At 38.9% G+C, this 26,352-nt stretch overlaps 1 protein-coding gene across 1 annotated transcript in view; it reads left to right on the forward strand.

Moving 5' to 3' along the window:
- The window catches only part of LOC124712257, a 243,834-nt gene extending 237,742 nt beyond the window's left edge, over positions 1-6,092 (forward strand). The window contains exon 9 of the mRNA XM_047242551.1: positions 5,676-6,092. Coding sequence (XP_047098507.1) covers positions 5,676-6,092 — 417 coding nt within the window. The remainder of the gene's footprint in view (positions 1-5,675) is intronic.
- The last annotated feature ends 20,260 nt before the right edge of the window (positions 6,093-26,352 follow it).

A 26,352-nucleotide genomic window follows, 5' to 3' on the forward strand; every position in this document is an offset into this window, starting at 1 on the left:
AAACTGTTTCATAGAAGGCTAAGTAGAATAAGCGTTTTACGCTCAGTGTGACATTTTAATGACTATTTCTTTTAATATTCAACAGCATTGTCTCAATTTTTCTGATACAAAAAATGACAATTTTAAAATATTGTCCCATTTTGCATAAAATTCTACATACGCTGTTGGATCTCCATGTGGTCCAGTCCAAGCTGCGTCCAGATGGTATGCATAAGGGACACTCAAACGAAAAAGAGACAGATACAAAATATTAGGTAAACTGTTTATTATTTCAAAATTAATCTGTAATATTACAGTTATCGTACTGCGAGACAAGACGATTAATGCCTTAACGAAATATGCTTGTGGTTACCTACGGAAACACGTTTCTACTTAGGCGTATGTCTTCGGGTGCGCCTCTTCATTCAGAGGAGATCTACGGCTCCGGATGTCTTTGTTCAAGGCTCCAAAAGCATGGAAATTGCATGGGGAGAGATCGGGACTGTATGCAGCATATGGAAGGACTTCCCTGCAAAACTTCTGCAGCATACTCAAAAAGCCTTATCATCATATGGGCGGGCCCACAGTGGGATAAATGCATTAACAGTTATGGTGATTACCTTTGAAAAAGTAAACAGTTTGATCACCTTTTCTTTTCATGCGTCTCGTTTTAGTTTGATTGCCCCTTATATGTACTACTGGCCATTAAAATTGCTAAACGAAGAAGAAATGCAGATGATAAACGGGTATTCATTGGACAAATATATTATACTAGAACTGACATGTGATTACATTTTCACGCAATTTGGGTGCATAGATCCTGAGAAATCAGTACCCAGAACAACCACCTCTGGCCGTAATAACGGCTTTGATACGCCTGGGCATTGAGTCAAAGAGAGCTTGGATGGCGTATACAGGTACAGCTGCCTATGCAGTTTCAACACGATACCACAGTTCATCAAGAGTAGTGATTGGCGTATTGTGACGAGCCAGTTGATCGGCCACCATTCACCAGACGTTGTCAGTTGGTGAGAGATCTGGAGAATGTGCTGGCCAGGGCAGCAGTCGAACATTTTCTCTATCCAGAAAGGCCTGTACAGGACCTGCAACATACGGTCGTGCATTATCCTGCTGAAATGTAGGGTTTCGCAGGGATCGAATGAAGGGTAGAGCTACGGGTCGTAACACATCCGAAATGTAACGTCCACTGTTCAAAGCGTCGTCAATGCGAACAAGAGGTGACAGAGACGTGTAACCAATGGCACCCCATACCATCACGCTGGGTGATACGCCAGTATGGGGATGACTAATACACGCTTCCCATGTGCGTTCACCGCGATGTCGCCAAACACGGATGCGACCATCACGATGCTCTAAACAGAACCTGGATTCATCCGAAAAAATGACGCTTTGCCATTCGTGCACCCAGGTTTGTCGTTGAGTACACCACCGCAGGCGCTCCCGTCTGTGATGCAGCGTCAAGAGTAACCGCAGCCACGGTTTTCCGAGCTGATGGTCCATGCTGCTGCAAACGTCGTTGAACTGTTCGTGCAGATGGTTGTAGTCTTGCAAACGTCCCCATCTGTTGACTCAGGGACCGAGGCGTGGCTGCACGATCCGTTACAGCCACGCGGATAAGATGCCTGTCATCTCGACTGCTAGTGATACAAGGCCGTTGGGATCCAGCACGGCGTTCCGTATTACCCTCCTGAACCCACAGATTCCATATTCTGCTAACAGTCATTGGATCTCGACCAAAGCGAGCAGCAATGTCGCGATACGATAAACCGCAATCACGATAGGCTACAATCCGACCTTTATCAAAGTCGGAAACGTGATGGTACGCATTTCTTCTCCTTACACGAGGCATCACAACGTTTCACCAGGCAAAGCCGGTCAACTGCTGTTTGCGTATGAGAATTCGGTTGGAAACTTTCCTCACGTCAGCAGGATGTAGGTGTCGCCACCGGCGCCAGCCTTGTTTGAATGCTCTGAAAAGCTAGTCATTTACACATCACAGCGTCTTCTTCCTGTCGGTTAAATTTCGCGTCTATAGCACATCTTCGTGGTATAGCAATTTTAATGACCAGTAGTGTATATTGCACAGCTTCTTCTAAATCCCGGAATTCTCTCCCATGAGACGCAAAAGTTTGAAATTTGGCCAAAGGTGCCTACAGCTTTCGTCTGTAATGGAGCAAAAGCGTGGCACCCTGCACTGTCCCGTTTTGGCTCGGCGATGCTTCAGACAGAAAGGTGTCGTCACCTTCGAAGAAAGGCCACACCTCTTAAGTTCACCTGAGATGTAAGGTGGCTTAATGATGTCACATTGGCACCAAATTTCATCACAATTCTGCCCAATGCCGCTGTGGACATGGCACACCCTCTCTTACCTACATTTCACTCACGTCTCTGCGGTGGAGGTCAGAACCACGACACTCAGATTGAAATTACGCGATCTTCCTATGGGTGTCTGACGAAAACATTTCTGACACGTATGTACAGAGCCAACCACTGATGCATTTCTAGGTGGCAGAAGGCAGGCAACCCCTGAAAAGCGATATCCACAGCACATTTTGCTTCTTGTAGGAGATATTATGTATTACATCCATGCGAGATGCCTACCATTTCAAAGCTGTCACGAATTGTAATGCTACCGTTTACTGTAACGATACCACCTTTCAGCTGAGTGGCACTACACTGCTGCTCTAGGGCCTACTTGAAGGCATATGGAATCTGAGGAGTGTCGGAGGGTTTGCCTGCCTGCAGGCGCCTGGGACTTCGTCGCAGCTTGTCCGTGTGCATGTATGTTTTAACCATGTTCAACACTGGTGCGAGGGTACATGAAGCGTGTTACCGTTTTATTAGGCATGTGACGCTGTCGCCCCTCACGCCAAGTGATCTCGTCACCTCGCCAAAGGGGCGATACAGGACGTCACGCAAGCACCTTTTGTTGCTTCAGATCACATTCAGATTTCGTCAAATGGATTTTAGAAGTCCCTACGGTTTCCAGCCTCTGCATCAGAGCAAAAGATGTAATCGCTCTACACTCCAAAGGTGTGAGATTACATTCAGTGTAGTTGCAAGACCATGGTGTCAATAGAGAAAATTTGAACCGTCCAGAGGTAGGGGGGGGGGGGGCAATGTCAAAGATTACCAAGAACATCTTCTGTTGCTCACTGCAATGTAAACTGTCGTTTTCGAACACGAAATGCGTATTTTATAATAAAAGAGTCTTGGTTGCTAAAATGTTATTGTAATGACGCGTTTCGCCTTTGTAGGGCATCATCACATTATCACGGATCGACAGACATTCATACAACTATTATGCTATGGAATTAGCATACGTCCAGATCGAGCTCATGGGTATGTGTGTGCTATACTACTGCAGCTCTGCACCTGGCATCATGACTTTATCGGAAGTGCATGCCTCATTTACCTTGATCTAGACATATTCTGATTCCACAGAATGTATCTCAGTTCATAATAATCTGGTGACACTACAATGGCGAAGTGCATCATTGAACCAGCATTTTCTCAACCAATATTACTGTGGGAGACGTACTGTACGAAATGTGTGGTAGTCAATCAGGAGTGGTTTCATGACGCCTTATAAGTCTCTACCTGAGGCCTTTTCGTGACGATTCTGAGCGCCGTTGTGACATAATCGTTTTCCTCGGCCACCCATAAGAAAACCGCATGATTTCAACGACTGGGAGTCACGGTTCTGATCTCCGCCGCAGTGGCGTCAAAAGAAGGCGTGAAATGTGGGTAAGAGGGAGTGTGGTGACCTTACTATTGTTTGACACTTTCACGGTGGCGTTGGACAGAAATATGGTGAAATCTGGTGCCAATGTAACATCATTACACCATCTTAAACGAGACATGAACTTGTGAGCCGTGGCCTATTTTTGTTACGTCTCGACACATTGCTGTTCGAAGCGTCGGCGAACCCGAGGGTGACGTCGCGGTGCGCCACGCTTTTGCACCATTACATAGGAACAACACGTTTGTTTGTGTGGCCATCCTCCGCAGCAAGCATATAAATACTTGTTTTGGAAATCAAACTGCCTTTTCCTGTTTGCTATTTATTTTATTTAATCAATACGCGTTTCGCCTACTACTGTTTTAAGGCATCATCAGTGGAATCTATAATGATACAGTTTTGTCAGTTATATATTATGAAACAGTTTACTTCGCGATTTTTTTTAAAAAATATAATTACTTACGATTTGTTGATTTGAGTTTCTTCACACTACCCCTTTTATCACTGTTCTATATTCACCTCTTCGTGTTTTCTCCATCCACACACTGTTCAGCATGTTTGTCACTCATTTTTGTGGTGGACTATCGTTCTTCTGTCAATCGATACAACTATTTCGTCGTACACTTCTTTTCACAGCGTAAACATTGCGACTCCACTACGTGTTTCATCGTCTTTGGTATGTTTACCTATGTGTCGCCAATCTAACGAAGTGTATGTTCGTTACTAACTTCTGTTTATGCTGTTTATACCGTCTGTGTGCGTATGAGTGTGTGTGAGAGAGAGGGGGGGGGGATAGAGCCGATTTTTGTTGTTGTTGTTGTTGTTGTTGTACTAGCTGTTAGCGAGTGGCTGAAACTTTGTGACAGCTGTTTTGACTTTCCGTTTCGGTATTCTAGGGAGGGGTCATGGATGAGTGAGTGTAAAGATGTTGGGTTCTATTATTATTACATTGAACACTGTTTTTATGTTTATCCTTTTTCCGAACATTATTCTATTATTTTATCTATTAGTGTAAATAATGAATTATTTGGCATGTGTACTTGGTCATTCAACTGGATTTTCCCCTCTGCTTTGATCTTACGTATGTGGTAATTTTCTTGCGTGGTCAGAAGGTTTTTTTATTATCGATTCTAATTATTCTCGTGTATATTCTCTAGTGGTTGGATTGTGGTCATTTTCTCTCAGGTGTTCTGCAAATGTGGAGTGGTTTGTCCCATATTTCTATGCCCCCCCACCAAAAAAAAAAAAAAAAAAATCGGCTCTATGCCACCCCTCTCTCTCTTACTCATACGCACACAGACGGTATAAACAGCATACACAGAAGTTAGTAACGAACATACACTTCTTTAGGTTGGCGACACGTAGCTGAACATAACAAAGACGATAAAACACGTAATGGAGTCGCAATGTTTACGCTATGAAAAGAAGTGTACCACGAAATAGTTGTATCGAGTGACAGAAGGACGATAGTCCACCACAAAAAAGAGTGACAAACATGCTGAACAGTGTGTGGATGGAGAAAGCACGAAGAGGTGAATATAGAACAGTGATAAAAGTGGTAGTGCGACTTCCAGACCAGATGTGAGGAAACGCAAATCAACAAATCATAAGTAATTACATTTTTTACAAAAAATCGCGAAGTGAACTGTTTGATAATCTATAACTAACAAAACTGTATAATTATAGATCACACTGATGATGCCTTAAAACAGTAGAAGGCGAATCGCGTATGGATTAAAAAAAAATAAACAGCAGCAGGAAAAGGCAGTTTAATTTGCAAAACAAGTAATTACAAGGGAAGCTTATAGACACCTTTAAGCCAAATTTCAGATTTTCGTGTGGCTTTGGAGACAATTACTGGGTTTCGAAAAAGTGACCTTTAATTTATGCTGCGCAGTGTAGATATAAGTGTGGTTGACGCACTTCTCTGCAGTTGCAGGCGCAGGACTATTGGCCAGTGGAGCGGGGCCGCTTCGTGGTGCGCATCGTGGACCCTAGCGACGCCAACGCGTCTCCGCACGGCGAGGGCGAGGTGCACGTGGCGCCTCCCCCCGCACTGCCGCCGCCCCCGTCGCTGCACGTGTCGCCCCCTCTGGCACAGCCGCCGGCGCAGCCCTCCAACGGCGTTAAGGCCATCGTCTTCTTCGGCCTCTCACTGTCCATCTTCTCGGTCTTCGGCGCCGCCGTCTTCGTGCGCCGCTGCGTCACGTGTCCGCCGGCGCGCCGCGACGCCGACTCGAAAGGCGTGGGCGGGCTGGCCGGCGTCGGATTGGGCGGTGGCTCCTCCAATCAGGCTCCAGTCGTGCGCTACAGCGCCATCCCTGACGACCTCGGCTACCCTGCCGCCTAGCGGCCGCTGCCCGAACTCCGTGCGCCCCCCACGAAGCTGCGCGTGTGACGGGCCTGGCGTTTGGCGCTGCCTGTCTGTCAGGATGCTAACTACTTGCTTGAGCCGTGACTGTTCCACGAACAAATTTCTCTGCGGCCGAATAAGAACAATGAATTTACTTCGGACTTTTGTCTTCTAAAAACTTCACGTATTGGTTTTTGTTGCTATTCAAAATATACTAATTGGGGTACTAAATATTTCTTCCTGTGATAACAGAAAAAGCGCTGTTTGTTTTCTCAATCCAATTCCGAAGTTGGAACGAAACGTGTAATTGCATACATTTCTATACTGTGTGTTCACTTTTTCTTGAGCGCTAATATGATTCTATGGGTCTCGGAAAAACTAAGTTTCGCTCTCCAGAACGACTCCTATGGGAAGAGGTGGCAATTATTTTTCACTGCCTTTTACACATTTCTGCCACTGCGTCTCTATTTTGTAACCCTTACTGAGCACACCCACAAAAGAAACGAACATAACCTTTCCTTTCCGAGAAGGACTGAATACTTGTGCCCATAGTGAAAGAGCAACCTCTCCATCATAGGGTTCACAGCAAACAACAGAGCACATCATTCAAATGACTGCAACAACGTTATGTCAGAGAATAATGTTTTATAGCTTAACTTAGCATGGACTGAGATGAAACATTAGCAGCCCAACGTCTTCCGAACTAAGCCAATAAAAAAAAAATACCTGAGTGAAATATCTACCGATTCCGAATAAGGGCCTGAGCGCACAAGTAAAAATGAACTGAATGTAGATATGTATGTGTGAAACTACTAATGCCATATCTGTCGACACATTTAAATGCTGTGATTTGCGATATTTAGCAACACTGTTTACGTCTACGGTATTTTTCGTTGTAGTCTTCCCATTTTAAACACGAAAAGGACAAAGGACAATGCTTGTTCACCATGTCCAATAAAGATATGTTTGTTGTTGTTTATATTACTAAACTGTTTAGAGACTAACTCAAAAAGATTAGCTGCTTCAGTGTTTTCACCTATTTCTTGCAGTTAAATATTGAAACAAACTGAATCAAATACAAAGTTGTAATTCATGGACAAAGATTTTATATCGTAATATTGTCAGCTATGGTAAAACTAATATATATGTGTGTGGTAGGAACTGGTATGGTTTATTATCCATACATATCATAACCTACGAATTGCGATCATGGATCACTTATAAATAAAAATTTTGGTAATTTTATGTCTACTTATTTATGTTTATGTAAACGGTAACGCAATTCAATCTTAAAAACCCCTATTCCACCAGAAGAAATGTAATACTTGTCGAGTTTCGGTAGATATTAACTGTCATCGTTTTGTGTGTGTGTGTGTGTATGTGTGTGTGTGTGTGTGTGTGTGTATGTGTGTGTGTGTGTGTGTGTTACAATAACTGCATCCTTAACACAATGATTCTGAAATCGATCTTAAATTGTTTATTGACTTCATAGCAATTTTAAACTCCAGTTGTGGCCTCTTAAGCTATAAATCACTTAACAGAGAAATGTTTTAAGATGTTCATCGCTAATACACGCTGGAAATATGAAAATACTGATAGATTCTACCGCAAATTTACGTAAGCAAATAACTGTTTGCTTTCTGGAATAGAGTAATGCAAATAGAGCGTTTCAGTGGATAAGATCTGACAACATTATGAGTTCTTCGATTTTGCAGTTTCTGTGTTGTTCACAAATATGATACAATGTCCCTTCATGCATGTCCAAAGGAACAGGCACTGCAGCAGCTGCAGCTGTTATGAAATACTTCACATGTATTTCCAATTAGGAATACTGACAACTTTCAGCTGTATGACGGAATGATGAAAGTGAAAATTTGACCCATACAGAGACACAAATCTGGATTTCCCACTTATTGTTAAGTGGGGAATAATGATGCGCATCTCAGTCTGGCACAAAGTTTCGTCATTGTCATTCTCTTCTACAGCAGATGGTTGTCAATATTCACAACTGCGAACACATTTCATGTATCATGCTTGTTTACTTGAGATGTGGAAAAGTATTATTAAGATTGTGTACTCTAATACATACTGCAAAATAAATTACACACTGATATGCAAAAATGCATAAATGTAGCTCTGTTAATTCTTCTCCATGGTGTTCCTCTTCCATCCACTTCATTCTTCTTCCATACATTTCTGTACTTCAAATCCCCATTGTTATCTGAACAAGTTTAGTACATTTTACTTTCCTACTGCAAGTCAGGTGATACTTTCCATTGTAATAAATGTTAAATAAGGTTAAAAGCAAATGAAGGAAGATTGCAAGCTATGATAACATCAACATTCAGGTCTATGTGATATATATGTATGCTGGAATAATTGAAAATGTCATAAGCGGAGTACATCACTTGTATGTGCAGGGCAACATTTCACCCTAAGCACTTGATTTCATTAATTGCAAAATGCTAACATAGAAAAATTTGAAGACAGCACTATGTAACTGGATCTGTGTCAATCAATGCACAGAATGTCAGTACTGACATCCCACAGCTATAACATAACTCAAGTTTAGTTTAAAACGGATAAAATGTTGATGTACAAGCATACTAATGTAGTTTCAAAGCAACAGAAAGTACACAGTATATTTTTAATTTGTCTGAAATGTTTAAAGTTTGGTTCTAAAAGGCTCAGTTTCATGTTGTTGTGAGAGACAAGAGTCCACTCCAAAGTTTCAGTAGCTTCTAGACAAGAAAGTTGTGCTCAGGCAGCAGGAAATACAAGCTGCAATACCTCGTACTGCTTTAGTACCATCAGCATAGAAAATATGATGAGGGCAGTAATACAACAAATGTACATAAAGCTACCTAATTGAAATGCTGTAAATGCAGCTTAAATGACTTCCTGTTAAATAATGATACAGTTTGCCATTACGCATTAGAACTATAATCTCTATGAATGTAAGCATGGCAACAGACCTCGGCCCAATTATCAGAAGTTTCACCTAGCAGTTGTTCCAGTTCCCATACATGAACTTGCAATTGCAGTGTTGAGAGCCAAAAGCAAAGACACTACAACTATTCAGAAATTTCTGTGTGCACATGTACTGCGACAACACAAAGAAATGTAAAATGTAAAAATTTTCTTATATCCTGCTGGGGATGTGAGGCTATTTTTTAAAGAAAAGAGACACTTGCTATAAAACTGTGTATTTACTATTATGTGTACAGTTACTATGTTTTGTTTTTCAGGAAGTTACAGTGTTAAATATTCATATTCTGCACACACATTTAGTGACATTTAGATGTGACTAGTTAATATTCTGGAAATATAGTGGACAGTACACACTCAGTTCATACACTACAAATTCTACAATCATTTGTTAGAATGTTTTACAAAGTGCAGACTGGTTTGGTAATGATGTAACACTGGTATGGCAATAGATACTCTATTTCTTCCCTCTTCTTTAATGTAAAAGTATGATTACATTTATGTATGTCATATTGTATACACAAAACACTTGTTGTGGCATGTGGCAGATTCAGCCCCATTTGACTGCTTGGAAATATATAGTTAAGTGTAAGAGATTTACATCTAAAGCTGCATTTAGAACTTGAAATTTTGCACTAAGGCCAATATTTTAACAATGTTTGTAATAAAAATCTGAAACCAAGATAAAAGTATTGTTTAACAGCATTTAGGTGAAAGTGAATCAACAGAGACGAGAAACCTGGAAACAAAGGAAACAAGGAAGAATGTGAATAAAAAGTTTCAGCTGGCTTTTGTGTGATGTTTTAGTGTAATTAATTGATAACAATCTAAATCTGTGAATATGTGGGAAAGACCTCATTAACAGTAAAAAATACTGCTAGAATAAAGGACTGACATTTATTTAATCTTATGAAATCCAGTAAGTAGTTCTAACTAAAACATCTTGCCTTAAACAGTGGCATACTTTTGAATTCACTGTAGCTGGCGAAAGCATGCCTTAGATTAATGAGTTTCTTCTCTCTCTCCTTCCAGAGAAGCTCAGGAAGTAATTCATTGCATATATTACAAAATGAAATATTTTATGTGAAATATTTCTCAAGCCTTTGCAGAATGCAACTTTCAGGGTAATAACTAGTCTCACTGAAGTGTAAGAATTGTTATTTGGCATCTTTCCTTGCCACATATGCGGTTTCTTAAAATTTTGACAATGGATATGTTTAAAACTTATATTTACATTTGAGCCATTGGGCCAGCGTTCAATGGAGTTCAATATTTACCTGTTAAATACGTTAATAATCTTATGAAAGATGTACACTTCTGCTGAAGAGCTGTTGCTTTACCAAAGAAATCAGTCCATAAGTAGATGTGTGCTAGTCATAGTAACCTGTCTTTCAAGTAAGAACTGCTCTTACAAATATTTTGCTTTGATAACTGTGTCATTTTTCTCATTTTATAGTCTAGATTTATATTGTCCCAGAGCACAAGGATTGTCAAAGGTGTTGTTCGAATGAGTTTTATTTTTCAGTCCCTTGGTACTAATGCTGATATATGGATGTATCTTATTACATGTGTGTGACACTAAGTCTTTCTTGTTATGATCAACTATTGCATTAATTGATCTTTATCTGCTGTTATTCTCACAGTGCATGAGCAGTGGTGTAACAAAAAGTCCTTAATATAGCCAATGAAAAAAAATTTATTGTCGTACATAATATCCTCATGAATATATATATATTTTCTTTACCACAAAAGCAAGAACACTAACTCAAGTATCACACATATGATTTAAACATTATTTTGAGAAACAAAAGTTCAAGACAAAAATTTGCTGTAAAAAATTGAGACACTTAGATATATGGTCATCTAGATCACTTTCATTCTTTTAATAGAGTACTGCATAATTTTATGAATGGACACTGTTTTTACCATATAGAATGTGTAATTCACTATATTGTATAGATAATACATGTTTGGCTTCCCCTTGTAAATGAATGTGATATGTGTTGTGTTTGTCCCTCCAGTGAGCACCAACTAATGTATAAGTTGTGTTTATATGTTTATGGGAATACACAGTACAGGGTTGTAGCTTTAATTATTGAAATGGCAAAATGTCATGCACAAATGAGTCATATGTTTTGTTTTCCATAGATGTTGTAGATAAAGTTAAAGGAAAACTGTAATCCTCTTTTGTAGATGATTAATACCGGCTCAGCAATACTTTTATTTATGAATCTCACATTCTATCATACTTGCTAGTTTCTGAGAAGATACTGTGTGAGAAATATGTGACAACTGAATTTCATTGGTTACTTAATATTCTGTGCCGTAATTATTAATAAAAAACCAGTAAACTTGAGTGCTTATGGTACTGGATACAGACATAAGTAATCTGAATTTGTTTCTTGACCTTCTAAATTTGACAATCAGGTATCCAAATTACAAAGTGTATGCAAGTGAATATAAACTTTCTTTGCAAGTCATGTTAATAATATTGTTTGCTTTAAAAATGAAATTAAAATAAACTAAGTGTAATAACAATTTGGACAGAGATATGTATTTTCAGAGTAATATATTGCCAAGTGCAAAACATACATCCCCAAACTTCTGTGTCTGAAAATAATATAAACTTCATTAAAATAAGAATTTATTTCTTACAATGACAACCCTGTTCTGCAGAAAATGTCTGTATCGCCATTAGAGTGTATCAGCATGAGCTTGTTGAAGCTAAATGGCAAACCAGTTCCTTATTAAAATTTGAAGAGAAAATTGTGTATTTTTTCAAATAAGAGCATGAAATTCTTTGAAAAGCTTTGATTTCAGATCATACTACAGTTTACTACTATGTCAGAAAAAATGTACTCTTCTAATTTAAAAGACAGATAAAGGAGATGTGTTCACTTACCTGTAACATACATTTTGTATGTGTATTGATGTGAGTTATACACAATAAAAGCTATTGAAGTATGATTCTTTTTCTTTTCACTCTGATTTTAATTTATTTAATAATTTTCTGAGAGCTTGAAAAATTTGCTCATTTACAATCTTGTTTTTCCAAGTCTAGAAAGATGTCCTTTAATGAGAGACTGTAGAAATAAAGATAAGTTGGGTTAATCTCCTGTATAACTTCAACCAAAACAATAGCTAATAAAGAGAGGCTTAAACTTACTTTATAACACTGGCACATAAACTTTTGATTTTCTTTGTACACATAATTAAAAAATTAAAAAAATCTTCTAAGGTTGACAGCCGAGTCAATGTGTTGTTCTTCATTAATGTTTCAGCAAGTTTCTTAGTTGCCATCTTCAGGCAAAGTGTCGGGTTCACGTCTCGTCCAGATCCTTATAGCCGCTGGACAGGGGGCTTCTCTGCATCCTCGGCAGCACTCGGGCCAATCAGGCGCGAGCAGAATCGGCGCAGCGGCGCGTGGTAGTGGTGGTGGAGGGGGGGGGGAGATCATACAGGGCGCTGTGTCCCGGCGTCTCGTCTCGGTGCGGCCTGTTTATTCCGTCCGCCGCCACAGACCTGCCTCCATCGGTGCGCTCTCGTCTCATTCTTGATTATGTTGTGTTCCACATGCTGCTGAGTTTGAAACCACTAACCCGATTGACAAGGTTATCACTAACCCGTATCTCCACTTCCTCTTTAGTCCCAGAAACCTTTCGCTCTACACAGTCTCTTGGTTCTTCAAATTAAAACGTGTGTTCTTAACTGAGGCTGTGCTCCACTACCTCAGATGTTTCTTTTTGTCCGAGGCGGGTGCTTCTCCCATGTTCAGTGATGCATTGTGTTGTGCAGAGCTGTGTCTGTCCAATAAATTGTTTCCCACATTCACAGGAAATACCGTAGACACCCGGTGTTCTTAGACCCAAGTTGTCCTTCATTGAGTTCTGTGTGAAAGAAAACACACACAGACCCGTACTTCTGCGCCAACAGCTGCCAATATCCAGTACAACGGAAATCCATGCTCACTACTCTTGTCCACAGGACTCATGACATTTGCGACATGGACAGTTTATCTACTGAGATTCAGCACCTGAAGAAAACCTTCCAGAAGAATGGATACACCGAAACACAGATTAGACACACTCTCAAGATGTGCAAGAAGAAGAAGGAGAAGGTCCTTCAGGAAGAAGAGAACAGAAAGTGTCTGGCGTTTCTCCCATATGCAGGGCCACACAAGACCAAGATTGCCTGGATACTGGAGAAAAACAAGATAAAAACCATCTTCCATCCTCCAGCAAAAATCAGGAGTATGCTGTGCTCAATGAAGGACAACTTGTGTCTAAGAACACCAGGTGTCTACAGTATTTCCTGTGAATGTGGGAAACAATATATCGGATAGACACAGCACTGCATAACGACGCATCTCTGAACATGTGAGAAGCGTCCAGCTCGGACAAAAAGAAAAATCCGCAGTAGAGGAGCACAGCCTCAGTGAAGAACACACGTTTCAATTTGAAGAAACCAAGAGACTGTGTAGAGCTATAGGTTTCTGGGACTCTATTATTAAAGAGGCAGTGGAGATAGAGGTTAGTGATAACCTGGTCAATCGGGATAGTGGCTTACAACTCAGCAGCGCGTGGAACACAACATTATCAAGAATGAGACGAGAGCGCACCGACGGAGGCAGGTCGGTGGTGGACGATGGAATAAACAGGCTGCACCGAAACGAGACGCCAGGACCTGGAGCCCGCGGATTCCCCCCACCACGCCTGACCGGCGCCAAGGATGCAGAGAAGCCCCTGGTCGAGCAGCTATAAAAATCCGGACTGGACGTGAACCCGACACTTTGCCTGAAGATGGCAAGTAAGAAACTTGCTGAAACATTGCTCGAGAACAACACATTGACTCGGCTGTCAACCCGAGAAGATTTTTTTCATCGAGATTCACCGAGAAAGCCTGCATTCTCATAGAATTAAAAAATCCTACCATGTACATGGATATTGTAGAAGCGTTATGGAATCCCATTCTGGCTCAGAAAAAAATTCACTGCAAATTTAGTGCATGTTTCATTTATTTAACAAATGCTATAAAGGCATTTGTATGTTCTTTATGATATCTGACATTACTAGTATCTTGCTTCCAAATGCAATGAAGTTTCCACCTGTTTTTAAATTTCTGTTAATCCCTGCCTGTCATTAATATATACATATTGTTTAAAATTTCTGTTAACTGCTGGAAACAATTACTAACAAAGCTAAGCTATTCATATTATAATGACAACAAACCCTTTTTAGTAATTAATATAATATATCCCATGTTTCTTTAGGAATTAATGTATAAATAAAAGACAGAATTAAGTTAATTCTAATAAATAATCTAAGCAATAAATTAGCTAATAAAGAGAGACCTACACTTACTTTATAACACTCGTTCATAAACTTTTGCTTTTCTTTGCAGACAGAATTACAAAATCCTTAAATGTCAGCTTACGTTTTTAGGGTACGATATCCTACACAAAATTAAGGTAAAATGTTTATTCCTTTTTCTAATTAAGATAACTGAGTAAAATAAAATACAACACTAAATTTATGCAGTAGTGTAGAAGCCCATTAATCTGGCATCTGACAGTCTGGCACATTCAACAATCAGTCATCACTTCACAGATACTGAATATTTCACACGTGTTTTGGGGAATTTGCCGTACTCACCAGTGGTCAAAAATTTCGAATCTTGTAGTGTGAACAAATGTTTCAGTGCCTGTGAGCTGTCATGTACTAACTGTCTACAGCTATTAAAAAGTGCTCTTTTTTAAGTGTAATCACAATTAGTGCTCAACTACAACACAATTACAGTAGTGCTGTGTAGTGTTTTGGGAATTTTTCTCAACCAAGTATCTCTCAATACAGAGTGGAACCGATACATAAACCTGTTACACTTATGATACAACAAAAGCTTGATATCATTATTTGGATTGACAAAGGTAAGAATAGAAATAAGATTGTGGAAGAATGTAATGTTGGGTCTTCATCAATCTATGAAATAAAAAAAAAATAAAGGTCAACTTCAAAAGCTCATCTCACAGACAGTTGCAGTAAGAGCCAATGGGTCATAAAAAGCTTTGAAAAAGCTCTAACTAGATCAGTTGATGAAATTTGGTGCAACTGGTTCTCTGCCAAATGGTCTGAGGGAAACTGTACCTGTTATTATGGAAAAAGGTAAACAGTGCACGATTTGGGTTATCTGAAACTGAATTTGTGTTTTCTTATAATTGGCTATCTGATTCAAAACTCATCATGGAATTCGGAACCCTGACGTATGTGAGAAGTTGTGATCAGCAGATCAAAATGCATATGAAGAAAATAAAGAAACTTTTTGCAATTTCCTTAAACACTGTAACTCAACTTCTAATCAAATTTACACTGCCAATAAAACGATCATACTTTAGCCAGGTAAAGATGGAAAGTGTGGTGAAGTTCCTTTTTTTTTTTAAACAAGGATGGGTTGATGTTTTACTGTGTTCTCATTTCTCAGGCGACCACATGTTGAATCCTTATATTATCAGCAAGTACAACAAGACAGGAGCTTATAAAGATGTTTTAAATTTTCCTGTGATTTATGGAGCTCATTCCAATGTATGGATGACTTCAGAATTATTTAAGAACTGCATTTCGATAATTTCGTATCTCCTGTGTGAGACAATTAAAAAAAAGTGGTTTGCATGCACAGAGCAGGGTTGTACTGGTCCTAGACAACTGTGCAACATACCCTTCAGCATGTAAACTAATCTTAGGGAACATATTCAGAACTTAACTTTCAGCAAACATTACTTTTCTGATTCAGCCAATGGCTCAGGGATTAGTTAAAAAATCTATGTATTTTTATAGGTCTTTCCTTCAAGAACTTATCAGCTCAGCCTCTTCAGTGATGGATTTAAAAAAATTAAAATTAAAGATGCTATTTTTGGAGCCTCTTTGGTATGGATTGAAGTTAAGGCTGCCCCTCTTTCGAAATCTTGGGTAAACTCTGGCCAAAAGCCTACAAAGAAGAAACAGACTCCACTACCCCAATAGAAAATGATATTGTTCTGAAGTTGTTAGATGTTGTTCCAAATGAAATAAGAAACCTTCCATGAGATGAAGTATTGAACTGGAAAGACATTGGAATTAAGAAATTAGTAATAGATGTATCAGATGAACTGATAGCAGAAAGTGTGATAGGGTCACAACAAGAACTTCAACCACCAGGTATCGAATCTAATGTAGAAAAGAGGTTGACGCAACAAACTCAACACGTCCACCTCCATGGAATAAAGCAGTTGCCACTGTTGATACATTATGATATTTTATGAAACCAGTAAATCATACAACTCTACAGAAACTGGAAATTTGCATACTGAAAGTAACGGTTTTTTGAAGAAAAAATCGGACACAAAAAAGGACATCAGGTCTCGTTTCAAGTGAATGAAATTTATAAATGCTGTATATAATTTAGCATGAAATATAGTGAGCAGTATATTACAGTATAATACTGTGCTGTCCTGAACTTAAACCTAAAATTATAAAATTACTTTACAGGATGTATGCAATAAAAATTTTTTCGTTTGTTCTCTAAAATGTTCTTTTACAAAGTATTATACACTTTTGTCACTTCAACAGAAGCAGAGAACTTACAATAAACAAAGTCTGGTCACCCATTGTTTGCTCACATATCCCCCTACGTACACTGCAATTACTGGATGACACTCAGTAAATTCGGCATTTTAGGAAGTCCAGCATCATCAAAGCCCCAAAGGTACTGGATTAGTGGGTTTATACTGTAGACAGGCATATCCACAAATCATTTTTTGAAATAATGATCCATGTAGCACATTACAGTTACGAGAAACTATTTGTAATTTAAGCTTTCCATGTGAATTACCAATGTTTTAAAGCAATACTATTTTTGATGGCATCTGTAAGCTAATCATAGTCGAGAAAGTAATGTACAATCACAAGTAAAAATTAATATTCTTACAGGTTATACATTAATATTAAAAAAAATATGTAACAGCTGGAGCTAGTTGTGATAGAAGATATAACTATGGTTCTTATAATGCAATAAGCAACCACCAATACGAAAATATCAAATATGTCATTATATGACACAGCTAGTAGCAACAAATGAAATCTAACGTTATCATTCTCTTACAGGAATGTATTAATAATGCTTCTGAATTTTAAGATACGACAGACATTCCAGAATTCTGAAATGACCTAGAATCAAAATTTCGAGGGAAGCTACATAAAATTATGTATGAAACACAACTACTCACAAATAAAACTGTGAAATGTAGGTCTCTCAAAATTATATTGATTCAATGTATGAAGTTCTCCAACAAGATATCCATCAAATTAGATGAAAATGAATATGACCTACGCTATCCTTATTAAATTAAACCTCTAAATTCTTGTTTCAGATATTTTTTAAGAGAAACCTCATTTATTAAAAATGACTATGCCAGTAGATATTGTAAAGCACAAAAATATGTATAATACTGACATTGCTACATAAATTTCATTAGATATCTTTCCACAGACTAATTTTCCTTTATATTACACTATAAAGTTTATAAGGTATTCATTTATATCAATTTAAGAAGTAGTTCAGTGAATCTAATGGTAGTGTTAGTTTACCTCTGCGAATATTCAGATGTTATAGCATTATAAATTATAATCTAAAGGAACCTGAATATAAGAACAGAGTTGAACTATTCTTATATTTTCTTTTAAGTATGATTGCGTATGTACCTATTAAACACAAAGAAGTTTTGTACCAATGGAGAGTGGTATAAAAATACAGTGTTATATGAAATATGCTGTTCACTACTGCACTTTCATAACATCACTGGAAACCTAACAAATAGGCCTGCAGCGATTTCATTGCACTTATCAAAAGATCTAAATGGGCCACCAAATAGAAAATGTGCAATGAAGATACCTTTGTGATATTTAGTACTACAATAAGAAGACTGTGTCTGTAAACTAACTAAACAGGAAATTCACTATAATCGCAACTTTGAGGAACAAACTATGTTAGTAGTCTTTCTCTGTCTATTTTACTGACTTTTTTTCGCAAAACTAATATCAGAGCACAGTTTAGAAACTAATAAGATTTTATAGGAAGTGTTGGATACCCATAAATGACAAAATATCTATGAACATATTTCTTATACCATGTATTGCAGCTACCATGACACAGAATACAAAGAAAAAGAAGTAAAAACACATTGAATAATAGCTTCACAAAGCATAACCCACATGTCATATCTTACATCCTACAATGAAGAGCTTATTCATTTGGTACCATACAAATCAGTTGCAAAATATACTTAATCTGGACACATCAGAAAAGTAGGATATATTTTGAAATTAAAAAATGTCTAGAAATGGGAACATTACATTTCATAAGAAAATATTTTGTCTCACAGAAGTTACTGAGAGTTGCAGTACGCTGATGCTAATTGAATTCCATATCAACTTAAACAAGAATATATACCCAGTGCTTGTTTTATGTTTGATACAACTAACATCATAAATTAGTGTTTAAATGTGTCTACATCTTATGTTTTGGTGTAACAGTAGTGTGAGTAGCAAAGAGGTAATGAAACAGTGTAAAAGCTTTGATATTCAGGTCAGCGATCCTTCGTTTGAATAGCTTAAGCACATTTTATAGTTCTTTCTATATGCACCTAAATTGTATGTCAGTGCTACATACTGAAGGCAGAATGGAGAGTGGAAATGATGTGTCTTGTCAATTTGTTTTATTATGCAATGTTTTATCTAAATTTGATGATGGACAGCTCTTACCAGGATTAAAATACAAAATAAAACTAATCTGATGCTTTTTCCAGACATTAGCGTGAGGTAAAATAATGACTGTGTGACTGTCACACCAAAAAACCATAATACAAAAATAGTGAGAGCCTGCTGTGTTAATGTCACAATGAACTACCATTTTTTGTCATCTGCGTTCTGACTGGTTTGATGCAGCCCACCACGAATTCCTCTGCCATGCTAACCTCTTCATCTCAGAGAGTAGCACTTGCAACCAACGGCCTCAATTATTTTTTGGAAGTATTCCAATCTCTGTCTTCCTCTACAGTCCTTTCCCTCTACAGCTCCCTCTAGTACCATAGAAGTCATTCCCTCATGTCTTAACAGATGTCCTATCATCCTGTCCCTTCTCATTATCAGTGTTTTACACATATTCCTTTCCTCTCCGATTGTGCACAGAACCTCCTCATTCCTTACCTTATCAGTCCTCCTAATTTTCAACATTCGTCTGTAGCAGCACCACATCTCAAATGCTTCGATTCTCTTCTGTTCCAGTTTTCCTACAGTCCGTGTCATACTACCATACAATGCTGTGATCCAAAATACATTCTCAGAGATTTCATTGTCAAATGAAGGCTGTGTTTGACACTAGTAGACTTCTCTTGGACAGGAATTCCCTTTTCGCCAGTCCTAGTCAGCTTTTGATGTCCTCCTTCCTCCGTCCGTCATTTGTCATTTTGCTACCTGGGTAGTAGAATATCTTAACTTCATTTACTTTGTGACCATCAATCCTGATGTTAAGTTTCTCGCTGTTCTCATTTCTGCTGCTTCTCATTACTTTCGTCTTTCTTCCATTTACTCTCAATCCGTATTCTGTACTCATTAGACTGTTCAATCCGTTCAGCAGATCATGTAAGTCTTCTTCACTTTCACTCAGGATAGCAATGTCATCAGTGAGCCGATTGATATCCTTTCACATTGAATTTTAATTCCACTCCTGAACCTTTATTTTATTTCCATCATTGCTTTCTCGATGCACATACTGAACAGCAGGGGCGAAAGGCTACATCCTTGCCTTACACCCTTTTTAATACGAGCACTTCGTTCTCGGTTGTCCTCTCTTACTATTCCATCTTGGCTGTTGTACATATTGTATATACCCCTACTTTTTTCAGAATTTCGAACGTCTTGCACCATTTTACATTGACGAATGCTTTTTCCAGGTCGAGAAATCCTACGAACGTGTCTAGATTTTTCTTTAGTCTTGCTTCCATTGTTAACCGCAACATCAGAATTGCCTCTCTCCTGCCTTTACCTTTCCTAAAGCCAAACTGATCGTCATCTAGCGCATCCTCAATTTTCATTTCCGGTCTTCTCTATATTATTCTTGTAAGCAACTTGGAAGCATGAGCTGTTAAGCTGACTGTCAATAATTTTCGCACTTGTCAGCAATGCCATCTTTGGAATTGCGTGGATGATGCTTTTCCGAAGGTCAGATGGTATGTCGCCGGAATAGTACATTCTACACACCAACGTGATAAGTCGTTTTGTTGCCACTTCCCCCAATGATTTTTAGAAATTCTGATGGAATGTTATCGCTTCTGCCTTAAGTCCTCCGAAGCTCTTTTAATTTCTGATTCTAATACTGGATCCCCTATTTCTTCTAAATAGACTCCTGTTTCTTCTTCTATCACATCAGACAAATCTTCCTCCGGATAGAGGCTTTCAATGTATTCTTTCCACCTATCCGCTGTCTCCTCTGCATTTAACAGTGGAATTCCCGTTGCACTCTTAATGTTATTACCCTTGCTTTTAACGTCACAGAAGATTGTTTTGACTTTCCTGTGTGATGTCCTTCTGACAATCATTTCTTTATCGATGTCGTCACACTTTTCCTGCAGCCATTTCGTCTTAGCTTCCCTGCACTTTCTATTTACTTCATTTCTCAGTGACTTGTATTTCTGTATTCCTGAGTTTCCCAGAATTTTTTTGTACTTCCTCCTTTCATCCATCAACTGAAGTATTTCTTCTGTTAACCACGGTTTCTGCGCAGTTACCTTCTTTGTACCAACGGTTTCCTTCCCAACTTCTGTGATGGCCTTTTATAGAAATGACCATTCCTCTTGAACTGTACCGCCTACTGAGCTACTATTTATTGCTGTATCTACAGCCTTACAGAAGTTCAACCATATCCAGCCATTCCTTAGTACTTCCGTATCCCACTTCTTTGTGTATTGATTCTTCCTCACTAATGTCTTAAACTTCAGCCTACTCTTGAGCACTACTACATTCTGATCTGAGTCTATGTCTGCTCGTGGGTACGTCTTACAATCCAATATTCGATTTCGGAATCCCTGTCTGACCATGATGAAATATAACTGAAATATTCCCATGTCACCTGGCCTTTACCAAGTATACCTCCTCCTCTTGTAATTCTTGAACAGAGTATTCGCTATTACTAGCTGAAACTTGTTACAGAACTCAATTAGTCTTTCTCCTCTCTCATTCCTTGTCTCAAGCCCATATCCTCCTGTAACGTTTTCTTCTACTCCTTCCCCTATAACTGCATTCCAGTACTCCCTTTACATACTGTATTACCCTCTCAATATCCCCATATACTTTCTCTATCTCTTCACCTTCAGTTTGCGACGTTGGCATGTATACCTGAACTATCGTTGTCGGTGTTGGTTTGCTGTCGATTCAGATAAGAACAACCCTGTCACTGAACTGTTCACAGTAACACACTCTCAGCCTTACCTTCCTATTCATAACGAATCCTACTTCGGTTATACAATTTTCTGCTGCCGTTGATATTGCCCTATACTCATCTGACCAGAAATCTGTCTTCTTTCCACTTCTCTTCACTGACCCCTATCATATCTAGATTGAGCCTTTGCATTTATATTTTCAGATTTTCTAGTTTCTCTACCACGTTCAAGCTTATGACATTCCATGCCCCAACATGTAGAACGTTATCCTTTCTTTGATTATTTAATCTTTTGCTAATGGTAACCTCCCCCTTGACAGTCCCCTCCCGGAGATCTGAATGGGGGACTATTTCGGAATCTTTTGCGAATGGAGAGATCATCAAGACACTTCTTCAGTTACAGACCACATGTTTTGTGGATACATGCTGTGCGTCTTTAATGCAATGGTTTCCATTGCCTTCTGCATCCTCATGCCGTTGATCATTGCTGATTCTTCCACCTAAACATTATTACTAAGATTTATTGTCACTACATATACGAGGAAATTGTACTAGCTTGTATGGCAGTGAGACTCATTAAATCTTAATTTCTTTCAATAATCATCGTGTTGTTCATGATACAAACTCACTGTTACTTACTGTTTGATTTTACCATATGTTATCGAGTCTGGGTTTGATTCATACCTGCGCTTGTCTGTCTCCTTTGTTAATAGTCTTGCTGGTTTTACCCTGAAGCTACCTCCCACTGTACTGCTTGCAATGGCTAGCGACAACAGGGTATACCTTTCCAATTATGGTGCACTAATTAAATGAACAATATTAATTAATTTTCATCACTCAGTTTAACTAAGATAACGCACAGTGGATAATGCTCCCTGACACTACCATCAGCCACCACAATCAGTATGGGGAGGAGGAGGGGGGAAGGAATTTGCTTTTGCCCAGAAACTATTTTGATTTTTTATCATTCTGAACTTAATTTTCTTAGTTATTTAATTATCCACCTGAATCAAATATAGTTAGTTACTGCAACGTACTTTGACTGGGAATAGCTGAATTTTCCCTTCCCTGAGAGCAACATAGGTATCTATATGAAGATGGTATCTGTTCTTTCAGACATGTCCAAAAGAACAGATACCATCTTCATATAGACAAGGCCTACCAGCCAATGGCCTTCTTTAGTGCAGATACACTCAGATTGCCCAAACTCTTACGGGACTTGGTAGATTGACTGCTGTGAGTAATGAGTGTAGTGGGTAGTGTGTGAACAGTAGGTTCGAAGTGTGGGTCTTATCGGGAGAGTGGCAGAGATAAGTCTCTGCAGTCTGTGTCCTCGGAGGCTCAGTCAGATAGAGCATCTGCCATGTAAGCAGGAGGTCCCTGGTTCGAGTCTCGGTCAGGCACACAATTTCAACTTTCCCCGTTGATATTTATCAATGCCTGTAAGCAGATAAATATCTGGATTTCATTGTAATTTCACATAAGTATCTTGGTATACACAATTTATTTCTCAACTTGACAGTCATGTTATCCCTTCATATCACAGCTTTCACATCTTCAAGGCTACATATAAATATTCTCAGTTGGGATTAATCTTGGTGTCCAAGGGCTAATATAAGATCGTCACACTATTTGGTAGCAGGTATCTTTCATATAATGGAAGTAATCTCGTCTCACAATCCATATTTTCGTCGGCATTCCAGATACTCTTTGCATCAACTACTGCAACATGAATATCACTGGCAGTGGGAAAGTTAAGTATCAAACAGTATGATTAAAGATGGCATGGAAAACTGCTCTTTATTACATTAGCAAGAAACTGAATGAAATTTTAAAAAGTAATCACTTCAGAGAAAGTATTCTAATATAAATTGGCTATACGATCAGTATCGTAATTTATGTTAAATACAACCAATTGAAATTGTCAAAATTGCGCTAAATGTGGATGCTGTTGTTGGAGAATTTAGTGCACCAGTTTAACAAATTTAACTGACACAAGCATTACACATGAAATTGAAATCAAACTAACATTCAAGTGCTCAAAATTCAAGCACAGTTCACTACATAATAATGATTGTATAGCCAAACTATTGTGAGTATGATATTCGCTGAACTAATATAGCACTCTGTACCTGTGCACAGTGCACAGAGTGTACGTAGCCACAGGTGGCAGACCATGTGGTACCACCATCCATTACAAAGAAAACATGAAAAATAATTATCGTTTTTTGATGAAAATACGCTCACTGGGCTGCTATTTTTCTTAACAATGATTAAACATTAGCAAGGGACGCACACTAATAATTACTGACAACTGAGAACTGTCTTGGTGCAAAACACATGGTTTCAAAGCAAGTCCAAAGGGAACGATCCAAAATTCGCAAAAAGATACCAGAAAATTATCTCAAGTCCATCAATAACTGTTGCAGTAAATACTCTTACATAACTACAGTGATTTTTGACAGTAGTCTTCGTTACAGACATAGGTGCAAACCGTTATTCATCAGGTGTGTAAAGCTTTGAAATTTCATAGCTCGAGGCTTCTTTGTGTCTTCAGCATGAAGTGCGCTCCACACTATCACACAAAGAAAAGATCATCAAAATAAAATAAAATTTATAAGCTTGTACATAAAACTGTATCTTTTTATCCGCCGTCTTAACGATTGATTTCCAAACACAGAGGTACCACGCTGAGAGTCATCATCACACTCTAACGTAATTACACTGTTACAATCGTCTATATTGTCAAAAACACGTAAATTACCACGTCTTCAAGCATTTCCCTGTCTATGCCTACTTTAAGAAATACGTTCTGTGCGTGGTCGAAGATAATGTAGTATATTATGAGCTAGATTTCTTGTCATACCAGTACAGCGGACGTGGAGGCGTCCACACACGGGAATCTCTAGCTGTACAGTGCTCAAAAATGGCGCACCTTGGGGCCAACATCTTCCAGTTTAAACTACTGGTTGGGGAGGGGGGGGGGGAAGGGGGGCAGAAGTATTTCATTGATTCAGGTACCTGACGCCTTCTAAGTAAAGACACATTGTTAAACCCTCTGCAACCTCTTTGCTCAATCATGTTCACAGATCTCTCTTCAAGAAAGTACCATACTCCAATCATCTCTGGTTAGTCCTATCTGTTCTACTACCCAAACAACTACACTTTCATTCATTCTTCCTCATGAGATGATAAAGGGAGAGCTCAGGAAATGTGACTAGTAAAACAAAACACAGCTGAAATGCGTTTTCAGATCCAAATGGCGTTTGTGTGAGCAAATTATTTCGCGTAGCTTCTCCCTGTGCTACCAAAAACTCCGGTCATCAATATAACGATACTTTGTATTAGGAGCCTGAAGTGCTTAATTGGAGAGTATGAATAATTAACTGTAACTAGGATTGGTTGTTGCGTGGACTATCACTAATTACTGTGCATCACATCACAGTAACATTTACTAAACAGAAAATCCAAAATATTTACACAACACATTCTGAAACGTCCCCTTTGAACAATTATACATAACTGTGCTTAAACTGACACACAATATTTTTGTTAGCGCAACGCAATCTGACTATATAAGATCCCTGCAAAAGAATGGCCCTGACTAACATTAAACTATACCTTTCACAAATCACTTACCTCACAAAAATCTTCGCTGCTCAAACTACTGCAATACAGCGAGCGCCACTACTGCCAGCTAAATAGAAGATTCAAACTATGGAAGGCACTAACTACTGATAGGGATAGTTAGCAAATGAAAGATATTAATAGAGAACAAACAATGTATTTACCTTAATATCATCACAAGTCATAATATATATATCAGTTCATGACAATTTACAAATCTCCGCCATCTCTCTCCCCACATCCACCACTGCTGGCGGCTCACCTCCAACTGCGCAACGCTATGCGCTGTTCACAGCCAGCTGCCTAACACCACAATGGCGAGTATTACAACAATGCAAAGCAGCCACAGACTGCACACAGCACAGCCAGTGATTGTCATACAGAGGTGGCGTTACCAATAAAAAACCTAAACAGCCTACTTACATAGAGAAAACATAAACAGCCTACTTACATAGAGAAAACATAAACAGCCTACTTACATAGCCCCCATGCTCCCCACAAAAATTTTTACAAATGGTGTTGGGCACTGGCCAATACAGATTTGACAAAAATTTTTCACAATTACAGTAACAAAGATATAAAATGCACACACTTATTAATATTATGTTGGTCAAAAGATCAAAATTTCTCACAGTCCATAAAGACAGTCCACATTGTTCATCACAGTAAAAATGCAGAGTTTTTCTCAAAGTCCAAGCAGTAAAAGAAAATGCACATAGAAGTAGTGGATTTCCATGCAGTCTGTGTTGACCTTCCAACGGAAAGACAGTGCTGACTCTCGACATGCAGACAGGTAATGGGCCACAACAGAGCAAACCCACAGCAGAGTCAGTCGTAGTTTGGAAGAATATTGGTAGGTAGGTCATCACAGAGCAGACCCACTGTAGTCCTGGTAGAGATTACGGTATTGGTGGGCCACCAGAGGTGCAGACCCACTGCAGTCCTTGTAGAAATAATGGTATTGGTAGGTCATCATAGAGCAGACCCACTGTAGTCCTGGTAGAGATTACGGTATTGGTGGGCCACCAAAGGTGCAGACCCACTGTAGTCCTTGTAGAGATAATGGTATTGGTGGGCCACCAGAGGTGCAGACCCACTGTAGTCCTTGTAGAGATGACCAGCAGCCATCTGTTGCGATTGTGCAGGTGCACATTCACCATCGAAGAGTCTTGCGGAGAAT

Source organism: Schistocerca piceifrons, chromosome 8, assembly GCF_021461385.2.
Source record: "Schistocerca piceifrons isolate TAMUIC-IGC-003096 chromosome 8, iqSchPice1.1, whole genome shotgun sequence".
NCBI classification, from domain to species: Eukaryota; Metazoa; Arthropoda; class Insecta; order Orthoptera; family Acrididae; genus Schistocerca; species Schistocerca piceifrons.